Source organism: Arachis hypogaea, chromosome 7 (genome assembly GCF_003086295.3).
Source record: "Arachis hypogaea cultivar Tifrunner chromosome 7, arahy.Tifrunner.gnm2.J5K5, whole genome shotgun sequence".
Taxonomy (NCBI): Eukaryota; Viridiplantae; Streptophyta; class Magnoliopsida; order Fabales; family Fabaceae; genus Arachis; species Arachis hypogaea.
In genome coordinates this window covers 56772681-56787498 of record NC_092042.1, presented here as the reverse complement: position 1 = coordinate 56787498, position 14818 = coordinate 56772681, and the positions used below count along the sequence as shown (strand labels likewise).

The 14818-nt window shown below is 43.3% G+C and overlaps 1 protein-coding gene across 1 annotated transcript; it reads right to left on the bottom strand.

Moving 5' to 3' along the window:
- Nucleotides 1-14063: 14063 nt before the first annotated feature.
- Nucleotides 14064-14495, bottom strand: LOC140174373 (uncharacterized). Its single transcript, XM_072198819.1, has one exon. It carries the CDS (start codon nucleotides 14493-14495, stop codon nucleotides 14064-14066), a length of 432 nt encoding a protein of 143 aa, XP_072054920.1.
- Between the last annotated feature and the right edge of the window lie 323 nt (nucleotides 14496-14818).

The window sequence follows — 14818 nt, the reverse complement described above, 5'->3', positions numbered from 1 at the left end:
AGTAGCAAACAGGGTGACATTTTGGATGCGTTTGCTGAAGGGTTTCAGAGGGCTGTGAACCAGGCAAAGCACCTTGCTCCTGATGTTGATTTTTCTGCTATGGATCCCGGGAAAGTAGTTCAGGATAGGAAACTTGTTGATGATGAAGAAACTGCTGAAGAGGGTGATGATAATCTGGCTGACTGATTTTTATTTATTTTCTGTTAAAAGACACTTAGACGTGCTTTCTGTAGTCTGTATGATTAGGGATTTTCTGTTTCCTAATCGTTTGTTCTGTAGCCTTTTGTTGGCGTGATAACTGATATGTCTGTTTGCGCATCCGTAGTTAAATGATGCGACTTTTTGTGTTAAATGGTACTTTTTGTTAATGACTGGTAGTTTGTTTGGAACTTCAAATAGAAATTGACGCTTACTGAAATTACTTGAAAAGATTTAGACTTTATTGATAGTACCTGTACAACTTTGCACCAGCCTCATTAAAACCTCTTTGAGTAAAAACCTTTCGGAAAAAATCCTCAAAGTAGGAAAAAGAGTGCTGGTTTATTTTCTAACTGTAATATCGTTTCAAAGAGTTGACATTCCATGTGCTTGGAATTTTTGTTCCGTCTAATTGCTCCAACTTATAGGCTCCTCGTCCGAGGACTTCGTATACTCGGTAGGGGCCGTCCCAGTTTGCGGCGAGCTTTCCATGGGAAGGAGGTCGGCGGGCTTGCTCAGTTTTCCTTAAGATCAAGTCGCCGACGTTGAATGTTCTCGGCTGAACTATTCGTGAATATCGTCGGCTTAACTGTTGTTGTAGTGCTCGGTGTCGGATAGCTGATGTTTCTCGAATTTCTTCAATCAGGTCAAGCTCTGCCTGCCGAGCTTCATTTTGATGCTCGGACTGTGTTCTGAGGGAACTTTGTGATATTTCCATAGGGATCATTGCTTCGGATCCATAGACTAAGCGGAATGGCGTTTCTTTTGTCGTTGAATGTACTGTGGTGTTGTACGCCCATAGCACTTCTGGTACAAGTTCGGCCCATACTCCCTTTGCGTCGTCAAGTTTCTTTCGTAATGCCTGAAGGACGACCTTATTAGCGGCCTCTGCTAGGCCGTTTGATTGTGGGTGCTCCACCGACGAAAAATGCTGCTTTATTTTTAAGTTCTGCAAAAATTCCTTAAAATTGTGGTCAGTGAACTGCCGACCATTGTCAGTAACAATATGGTGTGGTACACCGAATCTACAAATTATGTTTTTCCAAACAAAACTTATCATTTGGGATGATGTGATTTTTGCCAAGGGTTGTGCTTCAATCCATTTTGAAAAATAGTCTATTGCAACCACTAAATATTTCACCTGTCTTGGGGCCGTGGGGAATGGTCCAAGAATGTCCATTCCCCATCTGTTGAACGGCCAGCTTACCTCGGCCTGATGAAGATGTTCTGCTGGCATATTAATCATCGGTGAGTGTTTCTGACATTTGTCACAAGATTTGACTTTCTGTTTACTATCGTCCCATATCGTCGGCCAATAAAAGCCTGCCCGGAGTACCTTTCGTGCTAAGGTCCGAGCACCGCAATGTATTCCGCAGATGCCCTCATGGGCTTCTGCCAAGACAATATCAGCTTCTTCCCTGTTCAAGCATTTTAGCAAAGGTCGAGAATATCCTCGCCTATAAAGAGTGTTATTCATCAGTGTAAAAAAGGAGGCTTGTCGTTTAAATTTACTCTTTTCCTGAATTTCTTCTGGAATAGTACCGTTTTGAAGATAATGTATGTAGGGTTGTTGCCAACCCTCTTCATTACTTGTGCTTAGGATATTAAGTATATCAATGCTTGGTCTGGTTAGAGTTGATTGGAATAGGGTTGAAGTTTGTGTTTGTGTTGTGGCCAATTTTGACAAAATATCGGCTCTGTTGTTCTGTTCTCTAGGTATATGGCTGATCTCAACTTTTGAAAAATCGTGTAATAACCTTTGGACAATATCTAGGTATTTCAATAATATCTGATCTTTTGTTTGAAAACCATTGTTTACTTGCTGCACAACTAGTAATGAATCGCAGTGAATTTTTAGAAATTTGACATGTAAATCTTTGGCTAACCTGAGCCCGGCGATGGGGGCCTCATATTCGGCCTGGTTGTTACTTGCTTTGAATGAGAATTTGAGAGAGTGCTCGACTACTATGCCTTCCGAGCTTTCAAGTAGTATGCCTGCGCCTGCGCCCTGGGGATTCGAAGCTCCATCAACGAATAACGTCCAAGTTTGTTCTTTATCGTCGGGCTCTGAGGATGTAAGTTCGGCTACAAAGTCTGCTAAATATTGAGATTTGACCGACCCTCTGGGCTGATACTGAATGTCAAATTCGGATATCTCTATGGACCACTTAACTAATCGTCCTGCTAACTCAGGTTTAGAAAGTATCTGACGAAGCGGGTGAGATGTCCGAACAATGATCGTGTGACTCTGAAAGTAGGGTCGGAGTCGCCTGGCGGAGAAGATTAGTGCGAGGGCTAGCTTCTCGAGCATTGGGTAACGTAGCTCGGCATTCTGCAGGGACTTGCTCACGAAGTAAACCGGCTGTTGTTCCTTGTTGCTCTCTGTAATAAGAACAGAACTAATAGTCGTATCAGTCACAGATAAGTATAGATATAAGGGTTCGCCGAGCTTTGGCTTTTGCAAAACAGGTGGTTTAGATAGAAATTGTTTTAAATTTGAGAATGCCTCTTCACATTGTTGATCCCAAGAAAATTGTTTTGTTGTTTTCTTTAAGCATTGAAAAAAGTTAAAGGATTTAGCTGCCAAACACGGCAAGAATCTGGATAATGCGGCCAGGCGGCCTGTTAGACGTTGAACCTCCTTTACTGTAGTGGGACTGTGCATGTCGAGGATAGCTTTGCATTTCTCTGGGTTGGCCTCTATTCCTCGGCTTGTCAGAATAAACCCGAGGAATTTTCCGCCACGGACGCCAAAGGCACATTTCTCAGGATTTAACCTCATATTGTATTTTCTGACTTGGGCGAATATTTCATCAAGGTCGTCAGTATGCTCGTGGCCGACCTTTGTTTTGACGACCATGTCGTCCACATAGACTTCGAGGTTCCTGCCTATCTGTTGTTCAAAGATCTTATTCATTAATCTTTGATATGTTGCACCTGCATTCTTTAAACCAAAAGGCATGACATTATAGCAGTAATTACCATATTCAGTTATGAAAGCTGTTTTTTCCTGGTCTGATGGATGCATAAAAATCTGGTTGTAACCAGAATATGCATCCATGAAACTCAGTGTACCGTAACCGCATGAGTTATCTACTAAGCTATCTATGCAGGGTAAAGGATAAGCATCTTTAGGACATGCTTTATTTAAATCAGTGAAGTCGACGCACATGCGCCATTTACCATTGTGTTTTTTTACCATAACGATGTTAGCTAACCATGTCGTGAATCTGAGTTCCCGTATGAATTGAGCATCGATGAGCTTTTTGACTTCTATCATGGAGGCTTCTCTCTTTTCGTTTCCGAGATTTCGCTTTTTCTGAGAAATTGGTCGGGCTGATGGATTGACTGCTAATCCGTGTGTTATTACTGATGGGTTAATTCCCGGCATATCTCCTGAGGTCCAAGCGAATAGATCGGCATTCTGACGTAAGAATTTGGTCAGCTTTTCCTTCGCGTCTTTATGCATTGACGCTCCGATAAAGGTGAACTTTGCTTGATCATCAGTCAAGGTGATCTTAATTAGATCTTCATTTGGCGTAGGTCGTTCTTGAAAGTCGGTTCTTGGATCCAGCTCGGCTAAGGCTGGCTGCTCGGATTGTATAGAATTGACGTGAACCTCGGCAGTTTTCCTTGTCGGCTTTAGGCTTATATTGTAGCAGCGGCGAGCTTCATGTAAATCACTGTGGATGGTTGCGATGATGTTATCCTGCACAGGAAACTTAACACAAAGGTGAAATGTTGAAACTATTGCAGTGAATTTATTGAGAAATGGCCTTCCTAATATAGCATTATAGGGACTGAAACAATCGACCACCAGATACTGGATGTCTTGTGTTTTAGACAAGGGATGTTCTCCGAGGGTGGTTTGTAACCATACCGATCCCATCACCGGGACTCGCTCTCCTGAGAAACCAACTAATTCTCCCGAGTATTGCTGTAAAATGTTAGTGCTCAGTTTCATTTTTTGAAATGTACTAAAGAAAAGGATATCAGCGCTACTTCCCGGATCAAGTAGTACTTTTTTTACTATAAGGTCGGCCAGTTGGATGGAAATGACGACGGGATCGTCATAGTTGGTGTGGGCAGCATTAAGGTCGGCGTGTCCGAAGGTCAGCTCGGGGATGTTGTGCACCGGAGTGGGGTTATGAGGAGTATCTTCGACTGCTAACATGGCCCTGTAAGTTCTTTTTCTAGCCGAGCTTGTATGGCCACCACCAGCATAACCGCCAGAAATGCAATTGATCACCCCTCGAGGGTGAGTAGGAGCTTTCTCTTTGTCCTTTGATAACGGACCTGGCGTTAGTTGTTCGGAGCTCGATGCCGCTCTCTTTTGCATATGTCCTGTAATAAATTTATCAAGATGCCCCTGGCGTGCTAAGCGCTCTAGTAGATCTTTGGCGATGACACATTCGTCTGTTGTGTGGCCATGCTTCTGGTGAAAACTGCAGTATCGGGTTTTGTCCACGTTCTTTGCTTCTGGATAGGTGCCTGCTTTCCGAGGGGGTTTGATCAATTTAGAGTTCAGTATCTCCTTGATTATATCGTCCCGTTTTGTATTAAACTGGGTGTAAGATTCATATCGCGGGACAGGCTTAAAACTCTTTTTGTTGTCTCTTGGCTTTTCATCATCTTTTGTGGCCGACTTGTCTGCCTTTCGTGCCTGGCGAAGCTCCTCAATATCAATCTGCCCCTTGGCTTTTTCTCAAAACTCGGCCAATGTTTTGGGTTTGGCAACGGCGATGGTCTCCTGAAATTTTCCTGGGCGTAGGCCGCTCTTAATTGCGTGCAAATGAACCTCAGGATGAAGGTCAGGAATCTGCATGGCCACTTTTGTGAATCGAGTTATATAATCTTTTAAGCTTTCTTGTGGTCCCTGCTTAATAGTCGTCAGATAGTCTGAATCGTGGAGGTATATCGCAGACGCTGCAAAATGATCCTCGAACTGACTGGCTAGCTCCTGGAAGCGGGAAATTGAATCTGCAGGCAAAGAACAAAACCAGTCAAGCGCAGGACCGTCTAAAAAAGATGGAAAACATCGACAAAGAATTGGATCGGATGCACCGTTAACAATCATGATGGACCGGAATTTTTTGACGTGTTGCTTTGGGTCACCCAATCCGTCGTATGGCACTAAGGTGGTCGGAAGGGTGAATTGTCTGGGGAGTTGGAAGTTCATTATATCGGCTGTAAACGGTCCTGCCGAGTTGTCGGGTTGCTCTTCCTCATTATCAGGGTGAGCTTCTTCATTTCGTCGGTTTTCTTCATTATTGCTCTGTGGCGTCTCAGAGACATGAGTTCTTTCGTTGTTCTCATGATCATTGTTGTGATGTTCTAAGCGAGCTTGCTCCAGTTGCGCAATTTGGTTCTGCATTCTCTGATTGTCCTCCGCTATCCGTTGATTTGCCTGTTGAAGCTCGGTCACCATCCTTAAAAGCTCGGATGGGATAGGTGGGGGGACATCAGCCATAGGGGCGCGTGAAGATTTCAGGGTTTAGTTTTAATGATGTCTCGAACTTCGGGCCCCACGGTGGGCGCCAAATGTTCTTACCAGCTCCGGCCGAGGTATAGGTCGCTTCTTAGATAGGTCGGCAGACTCCCAAGATACGATCCGAAACCTCGTCCACCAGAAGGAACACGGGGGGTGGGTACCTGCAAAGGCACTCCGACGATCAAGTTAATAAGAGAATATGTACGAAGGTTGTTTTTTGTGAAAGATTTCTTACCTTCTCCTCTCTTTGCCTTTCCTTTTAAATCTGTTTATTGCCGAACGTTAGACTTGGGTCGTAACGTTTGGAGAGGTGATTTATTGCTTATCCGACGTTATTGAGTGAGAATAAATGCTGATTGTAACCGAAGATCGGTTGTGATGGCGAATATGTTGCCGAGCTTATAACTCGTAACCGACCATACAGCTCATATCAGTTTTCATATTTACAATAAAAATAAAAATAAAAATATATTTATATTTAATTTTTTAAATATAAATATATTTATATTTATATTTGGTTTACAACTTTTTTAATTTTAAAAATATATTTTTATATTTAATTTTTTCTAATAAAAATTATAAATATATTTAATTATTTTAAATCAAATTTAATGTCAGTATTTATCTACTATTATTAAAATTGGATATTTTATGTTTGACTTTAAGCTTTTAATTTTATTAAAAAAATTTCATGATTTTAAAAACTAATTATTAAATAAATTAACAAATTATCAATTTATATACATTGATTTGAGTAAATTTTTTTCTCCGAATAAAATATATTAGTGTTATTTTCTATTTTAATCATAATATAATATATAGTGTAAATTTAAATAGGACAAATTAGCATATTTACAATTTTGTTGTGTGTGTGAAATTTTTAACTAAAGTAGAATGACAATATACTTTGCAACAAAAAAAGCTAAAATAACCATAAATTTTGTATCAAAAGTAGGGATTGGATGTCAATGGCGTGGGACAGAAGTGGGAATGCCTCTCAATTTTTCCTCCGCAAATCCTGACATTTTTTCACTTTCATCTTCAATCTCTATTGTGGAAAAATGTTAATTTTTTTCTCTGTTTTTTGTGTTTTTCGAAGTTCTCGTAAGATCTTGATTTTTATTTAATAAAATTTAAAAATAAAATAAAAAAACATAAAACGTTAAAACAACATATAAATATATTTTATCTAAAATTATAAATTAAGTAAAATTTTATATCATGTCCAAATAAATAAAATAACATACCATAAACTTACTAAAATATATATGAGAGATGAAATTACTAAAATATAGCTCTAAAATTTTAAAGACAATTAAATATATTTACTTAATTCTAAAATTATGAAAAACTGGGCGAGAATCTCCATTTACGAATTTGTAGTTGTCTTTTTGGAGAATTTTATTTCCTACTTTTGTCCCACAAAAAAAAAATTCATATTCGAATTTTCATTTTCGCCAATTTTTATGGTGATTCTCATGGTCTTGAAAAGTTTTGCCACACCTAATAGAAAATATATTTTTTTTCAAATTTTGTAAGTGGTAGCTGGTATATAAATTTACAATACAAATGAATGATAATTAAAGTACACTAGAATAATATAATAATAATGATCAATAAAAACATAAAATTTAAGTAAGACTAGAAGTAATCATCATAGTAAAAATAAAATAAAATACAAAAATGTTATGTACACATAAATAATTAGTTACTATATAATTGTGTATAAATATATGTGTTATTAAATTTATTTTTAATGTATATTTTATATTCTAAAAAAAAAAATATATATATATATATATATATATGACTAATTTAGTGGCTGGCGGTTAAATAAAAAAGTATACAATTGAGTTGCTTAATTCAGATAATTTAAATTATCAAAATTTAATAAATTAATATTTTATAATTTTAATTGAAAGAGTAAAAAAAATTATTTAAAAGAAAAGTCATCATCACAAAACTATCAAATATGTAACAACAAAATATGTAATAAATTAGTTTTATATCTGTACAAGATGTCTCTGGTACGGGTTGAGAGGAGGATCGGGGACCTGCGGTTCGAGGCGGATGTCGGACTATTCGAGTAGAGCGGCGGGGGGAGGTACCTGCAAAGACACTCCGACGCTCAAGTCAGGATGGATCTAAGAGGTATAAGGTGAGTGGAATGAATGAATACTTGGAGGGACGTGGGTCCTCTTATTTATAGGTGATGGTAGTTATTTTATCTTATCTTGTTGGGATAAGATAAAGGAGACGTTTGAATTCGAAAGTCGGTTATGAGCTCTAAAGGGCCGGTTCGGGGCCTTCTGGAAGGGGGAATGGGTCGAACCCGGGGAACCGGGTTTGGGTTTGGATCCGGGACGGTGGGCCGGATCCGTAACAGTTGCCCCCGCAGCGGGAGAGCGAGCGAGGTCGGTCTGTCGCTGGAAGGTATGATGCCTGACCGTGGGCTAGGTCCTTAGTTCTTCTCAGGTGTTCGTTTGGTTCTTCGGAGGGAGATCGGTATCTCGGCTCCGGTTTTGCTGAAGGTTCGTCTGACCGTTTTGGTTTTGACGTGACTCTTCCGATTTCACTGCGTCCGTTGCGCTCTTCGAGGCTTTATTAGCTTCTCTTTTCGAGGGGTTATTTAATGCGAGGGGACGTTTTCCTCCTTTACCCCTATGAGTCCTAACTGTGCCTAGGGTTAATTGTGTCCTTTTGCTCCCTTTTGAAACCGTTTTTAGCTTTTTGTTTCAGTTCCCTCGTTCGTTTCATTTTCTTCTCCATTTTCTCTTCTGAAAGAAAAAACTCTTCATCTAAAAAGAAGCCCCTCTTCTCTCTGTGGTTTTTGCTTTTTTGGTGCTGCTTTGCTTCTTCTGTTTTTCTAGCTTTCCTCAAGCTTTCTTCTGCATTACCAGGTTGGCATGCTTCGCTTTCCTTCTTTTTACTTTGTAAATACTTGTTCTGTCTTTGCCATGCGTTGTTCTGCCTGTTTACTATTTGTTACTGTGTTTGGTGTCTTTGGGGGGTAGTATTTTGAGTTTTGGAAGGGCTGAGCACCGCCGTGTTTGCTTAATAGTGGTGGTGAGCCACCGCGTTGGTTTGGTAGTGGTGTTAGGTTTCTGTCTTGCTTCTGCGTAGGGTTAGTAGGCTGATGGTGGTGCTCCTCCCTGTTTTAGGTATGCAACGACGGAGAAATGAGGGTGTGGGAGCCCCAGTAGCCCCCTCCAGGGGCGTTCCCAATCGCTACGGTTGGGTTGGGTGACTAGCGATGTGTGGGGTGTTCTGTCACGGATGACGGAGGACGATCCTCAGCGGCTCCGTGATCAGGGGGCAATCTGTGGTGGTGGTGATGAGGAGGGGCGGTATGAGCTCGTCCTCCCTGATGCCGACGAGCGCGTCTGTTACCTGAACCTTCATTCGCCCACCGTGCCGGACTGGATGTGGGTTTACGAGTCGATGTTCACTCGGCTCGGCGTGCGGTTCCCTTTTTCACCGTTTGTTCAGGATCTACTGAGTCGGTGTTCCGTAGCGCCGTCTCAGCTTCACCCGAACAGTTGGGCTGCCGTGCGGTCGTTTGAACTGGTGTGCCGGTATCTCGATCTTCCGGCTTCTGTTCCTGTTTTTCTTTTTCTTTTCTTATGCACTCTTCCGACTAAGGAGGGGAAGCATAAGAAAGGATATATGTCTTTCCGTGCTCAACCTCATCGCTGGACTTTTGGGTTGTTTGAGGATTCTTTTCATGGTTTCAAGTGGGAGTATTTTAAGGTGTGTCCCGTTCAGGGGCATCGTCCGTTTTGGCTGACACTGGAGGGCGAGCACCGGTTTCCGACGTATTGGAACTTCGGTGCTGGCCCGTCGGTTTTGACTAAGTTTACTTATGATGGTTTATCTCGGGAGGATAAGGACATTGCCAGCGTTTTGTGGCATTTGTTCGGCGAGCATCCGTTGAATCCTCGAGATGTTATGGGGGATCCCGAGGCTTGTCGGACGTATATTGGTGTGTGCTTTGTCCTCTTTTTTTTTTTTACATTTTGACTTGATTTTTCTTTGGCTTCTTTTCAGTTGAGATGGCCGGTGGGTTGACTTCTTTGGCGAGGCTGAAGGTGGCGATGGGTCGGGAGGAAGGGTCGTCGTCTCCTGCTACTCCCGTCTCCAACCCGGCTGTGGGTTCTCAGGCCGTCTCCCATGAGGTAGTTTGTCGGGGGTGAGGGCCGATGCTCGGGCTTCGCCGGGTCCTGTGAACTCGCCTGAGGTTGTCGTGGTTTCGGCTGCTGAGGCTTCCCGAAAGAGAAAGAGGCCCGAGGATCCTAGCAGCGAAACTTTTGAGGAGGAGGGTGCTGTGCCCAGTGTGATGGATCGTCGTTTTAATGCTTCTGGGTTTATCGATCAGCACCTGATGCCTGGGACAGAGCTGTTTTTTGATGATTGCGATGTCTCGTTTCAAGCTAAATCGGTGTATCGCGCCCTCCTTCGTTCTCTTGTTGTTGTTCGAAAGGCTGAACCCGTGATGGCTCAGGTTGGCTTACTGGACAAGAAGCTCCGACATTCGCAGGCCGAGGTAGCTAAGTTGAAAGAGCAGTGATGAGCGGATAATTTATACGCTTTTTGGCATTGTTTTTAGTTTGTTTTTAGTATGTTTTAGTTAGTTTTTAGTATATTTCTATTAGTTTTTAGTTAAAATTCACTTTTCTGGACTTTACTATGTGTTTGTGTGTTTTTCTGTGATTTCAGGTATTTTCTGGTTGAAATTGAGGGACTTGAGCAAAAATTTGATTCAGAGGCTGAAAAGGACTGCAGATGCTGTTGGATTCTAACCTCCCTTCACTCGAAGTGGATTTTCTGAAGCTACAGAAGCCCAATTGGCGCGCTCTCAACGGCGTTGAAAAGTAGACATCCTGAGCTTTCCAGCAATATATAATAGTCCATACTTTGCCCGAGATTTGATGGCCCAAACTGGCGTTTCAAATCAGCTCAAAACTGCCTAGCGTTAAACGCCGGAACTGGCACAAGAATGGGAGTTAAACGTCCAAACTGGCACAAAAGCTGGCGTTTAACTCCAAGAGAAGTCTCTACACGAAAATGCTTCAATGCTCAGCCCAAGCACACACCAAGTGGGCCCGGAAGTGGATTTTTATGTCATTTACTCATCTTTGTAAACCTTAGGCTACTAGTTCCTTATAAATAAGACCTTTTGCTATTGTATTTTTATCTTGGTAGCTATCTTTATTCTTATGCTATCTTAGATCATTGGGAGGCTGGCCTCACAGCCATGCCTAGACCTTGTTCTTATGTATCTTCAACGGTGGAGTTTCTACACACCATAGATTAAGGTGTGGAGCTCTGCTGTACCTCGAGTATTAATGCAATTACTATTGTTCTTCTATTCAATTCGGCTTATTCTTGTTCTAAGATATTCATTTGCACCCAAGAACATGATGAATGTGATGATTATGTGACACTCATCATCATTCTCACTTATGAACGAGTGCCTGACAACCACTTCTGTTCTACAAGCAAACAAGGCTTGAATGTTTATCTCTTGGATTTCTTAATCGGAATCTTCGTGGTATAAGCTAGAACTGATGGCGGCATTCAAGAGAATCCGGAAGGTCTAAACCTTGTCTGTGGTATTCTGAGTAGGATTCAATGATTGAATGACTGTGACGAGTTTCAAACTCCTGAAGGCTGGGCGTTAGTGACAGACGCAAAAGAATCACTGGATTCTATTCCAACCTGATTGAGAACCGACAGATGATTAGCCGTGCCGTGACAGGGTGCGTAGAACATTTTCACTGAGAGGATGGGAGGTAGCCACTGACAACGGTGAAACTTTACATACAGCTTGCCATGGAAAGGAGTAAGAAGGATTGGATGAAGACAGTAGGAAAGCAGAGAGACGGAAGGGACAAAGCATCTCCATTCGCTTATCTGAAATTCTCACCAATGAATTACATAAGTATCTCTATCTTTATCTTTATGCTTTATTCATACATCATCTATAACCAATTGAGTTTGCCTGACTAAGATTTACAAGGTGACCATAGCTTGCTTCATACCAACAATCTCTGTGGGATCGACCCTTACTCGCGTAAGGTTTATTACTTGGACGACCCAGTACACTTGCTGGTTAGTTGTGTGAAGTTGTGATAAATAGTTGAGATTACAATTGTGCGTACCATGTTGATGGCGCCATTGATGATCACAATTTCGCGCACCAAGCAGCTTGAGGCCGCCGAGGCTGCGAGGGAGAAAGCAGTGAAGTCTTCCGAGGAGGCCGGGGCGGAGATCCTCCGTCTCTCCGAGGTAGAGACTTCACTCCTCTCCCAGCTGGGTGCGGAGCGGCAACGGGCTTTCGACGCAAGTTCTCAAGCTGCTGTGTTTCTGAGCGAGCTGGAAGGCTTGAAGGCCGAGGTGGCTATTTTAAAGAAGGAGAAGGGGGAGCTGCTGGCCGACGCTAAGGGTGCGATTGCGGCTACCGAGGAGACGATGAGGGCACAAGCTTTGGTGTTAGCTCCAGGGGTGGATGTGTCTGTGATGGGGGCCTTCAAGACTGTTCGTGATGGCCAGATTGTCGACCTTGAGTAGTTTCCTGCTTTGTTATTTTTTGGATATTTGTTATGTTTTGGATAAACTATTTTGGATATTTTGGTTGGCCGTGGGCCGTGTAACCGTGATTTGTAGTTTTTTGGGTATTTTGTTTGATAACTGTTTCGGCCGTTCGGGCCTTTTTGTATATTTTTCTTTGTAGCTATTCCGTTTGTTTGTTTATTCCGTTTAGGACGAGCGGACCGTCGTTTGGTCGGGTTCATGGATATCCGTGTTATTGGGCCTGGGGGGTGATCGGTCCCCCAGTCGTGGCCGCGTTTTTGTTCCGTACTTGGGACAGTTTTGGAGAATAGAAATAGCTTTTAATAGAATTTTATTGATGGTCGGGTCTCATTAAAACCCTCCGTTTCTGGCGGGAAAGAGTACCCGTAATTGATACTTAAACAAAAATTTGAAACGTAACTTTGCAAAGTGTCAAATGCGAATAAAAAAAAGAAAAGTGGGGGCGGCCTAGGGAGGTTGGTCTAGGAGTAGTATCGCCGTAAGTTGGCGGCGTTCCACGTTCTCGGGACTTCATCGCCGTTAAGTCGTTCGAGCTTGTATGCTCCTTTTCCAATTGTGGCCTTGATTCTGTATGGTCCCTCCTAGTTGGGGGTGAGCTTCCCTTCTCCCGGGGTTGGGGGACCGATGTCGTTTCGTTGTAGTATGAGGTCGTCAGTTGCGAATTCTCGCCGAATGACTTCGTGGTTGTATCTTAGGCTGATTCTTTGTTTTAGGGCTAGCTCTCTGAGATGGGCTATGCTTCTTATTTCATCCGTGAGGTCTCGTTCTGCTTCTTCGTCATTACCCCCGACGTTCTTCGTGGACTCGGGTCGCCGATTTCGACTAGGATAACGGCTTCCGTGCCGTAAGTTAACCGGAAGGGGGTTTCCCCGGTAGATGTCTGGGGGGTTGTGCGGTACGATCATAAGACCGATCCGAGTTCGTCTGCCCACAGCCCTTTGGCTTCGTCAAGTCGTTTTTTGAGATCTTTGACTATTATTTTGTTTGCTGATTCCACCTGTCCGTTTGTTTGGGGGTGTTCTACTGAGCTGAAGCGGTGTGATATGCATAGTCCATTTAGGAATTCCCTGAATTTTTTGTCGGCGAACTGGGTTCCGTTGTCCGAGATAACGATCTCGGGGATCCCGAATCGGGTAATAATCTGTCGCCAAAGGAATTTTCGACATTGGGTTGCTGTAATAGAGGCCAGTGGCTCGGCTTCGATCCACTTAGTGAAATAGTCTATGGCGACGATGAGATATCAGAGCTGGCCTGGTGCCGTGGGAAAAGGTCCGACAAGGTCGATCCCCCAAGTACCGAATGGACGTTCTGCGGATATAATGCTGAGTTGGTGTGGAGCGGCTTGGTGGATGTTGGCGTGCCTTTGGCATTTGTCGCAATTTTTTACTAGCTGCATGGAATCCCGGATGATCGTGGGTCAGAAGTAGCCGGCACGGATGACTTTTTGGGCGAGGGTTTTACCTCTGATGTGGTGGCCGCAACAGCCTTCATGGATTTCGCGGAGTATGTACTCCGTGTTCCCGGGCTCGACGCATTTGAGCAGGGGTTGCGAGAGTCCGCGTTTGTATAGTTGGTCTGCGACGATTGTATATTTGGCGGCTTCCCTTTTTGTTCGTTTTTCCTCTTTGGGATCTTTGGGCAATGTTCCATTGAGGAGGTACTGTAGGATTGGGTAGGTCCATGATTCGTGGTGGGAGAGTGTCAGGTAGGCATCAGCCGTTAGGGATATGGACGGGGTTTTGACGACCTCCTGAATCAGCGACTTGTTGCCGTGTCCTGGTTAGGTGCTGGCTAGTTTAGAGAGGAGGTCGGCCCTGGCATTTCGTTCCCTGGGGACGTGCCGTATGGTTATCTGGTCAAATTCTTCTTTGAGTTTGTTAACTTGGGCAAGGTATTGTTGCAGCAGGGGATCTCGCGTTTGGTAGTCTCCGTTAATTTGGGAACTGACTACTTGCGAATCCGTGTTTATTTCCAGGATCTTTGCCCCGACCTCTCTGGCTAGGGTTAAGCCTGCTAGGAGGGCCTCATATTCTGCTTGGTTATTTGAGATCGGGAATTCGTATCGCACCGACTGTTCGATCACGACGCCGTTTTGACTTTCGAGAATGACTCCGGCGCCTCCGGCAGTGACGTTCGAGGAGCCGTCGACGTGTAATTTCCATGACTCGGGAGGTGAGTTTCCCGGGGTCATTTCAGCGATGAAGTCGGCCATGACTTGTGCTTTGATTGCGTATTAGGGTTCGAACTTGATATCAAATTGGGATAGTTCGATGGACCATGCCAGCATTCTACCCGCTAGGTCGGGTTTCTGTAATACTTGCTTGACCGCCTGGTCGGTTCGGACCGTCACGGGGTGAGCTTGGAAGTATTGCTGCAGGCGCCGGGAGGCTGTAAGGAGTGCAAAAGCTAGCTTTTCTAAGCGTGAATAGCGAGTTTCTGCATCCTGTAAGACTTTGCTTATGAAGTATACGGGTTTTTGCTCCTTTTTCTCGTTTTCATGGATGAGAGCTGCTGCGAGTGCCTCTTCCGTTATGG

What these genes read in the sequence shown, in the direction of transcription:
- LOC140174373 (XM_072198819.1), bottom strand. Translation starts at nt 14,495, where the DNA reads ATGGCCGACTTCATCGCTGAAATGACCCCGGGAAACTCACCTCCCGAG.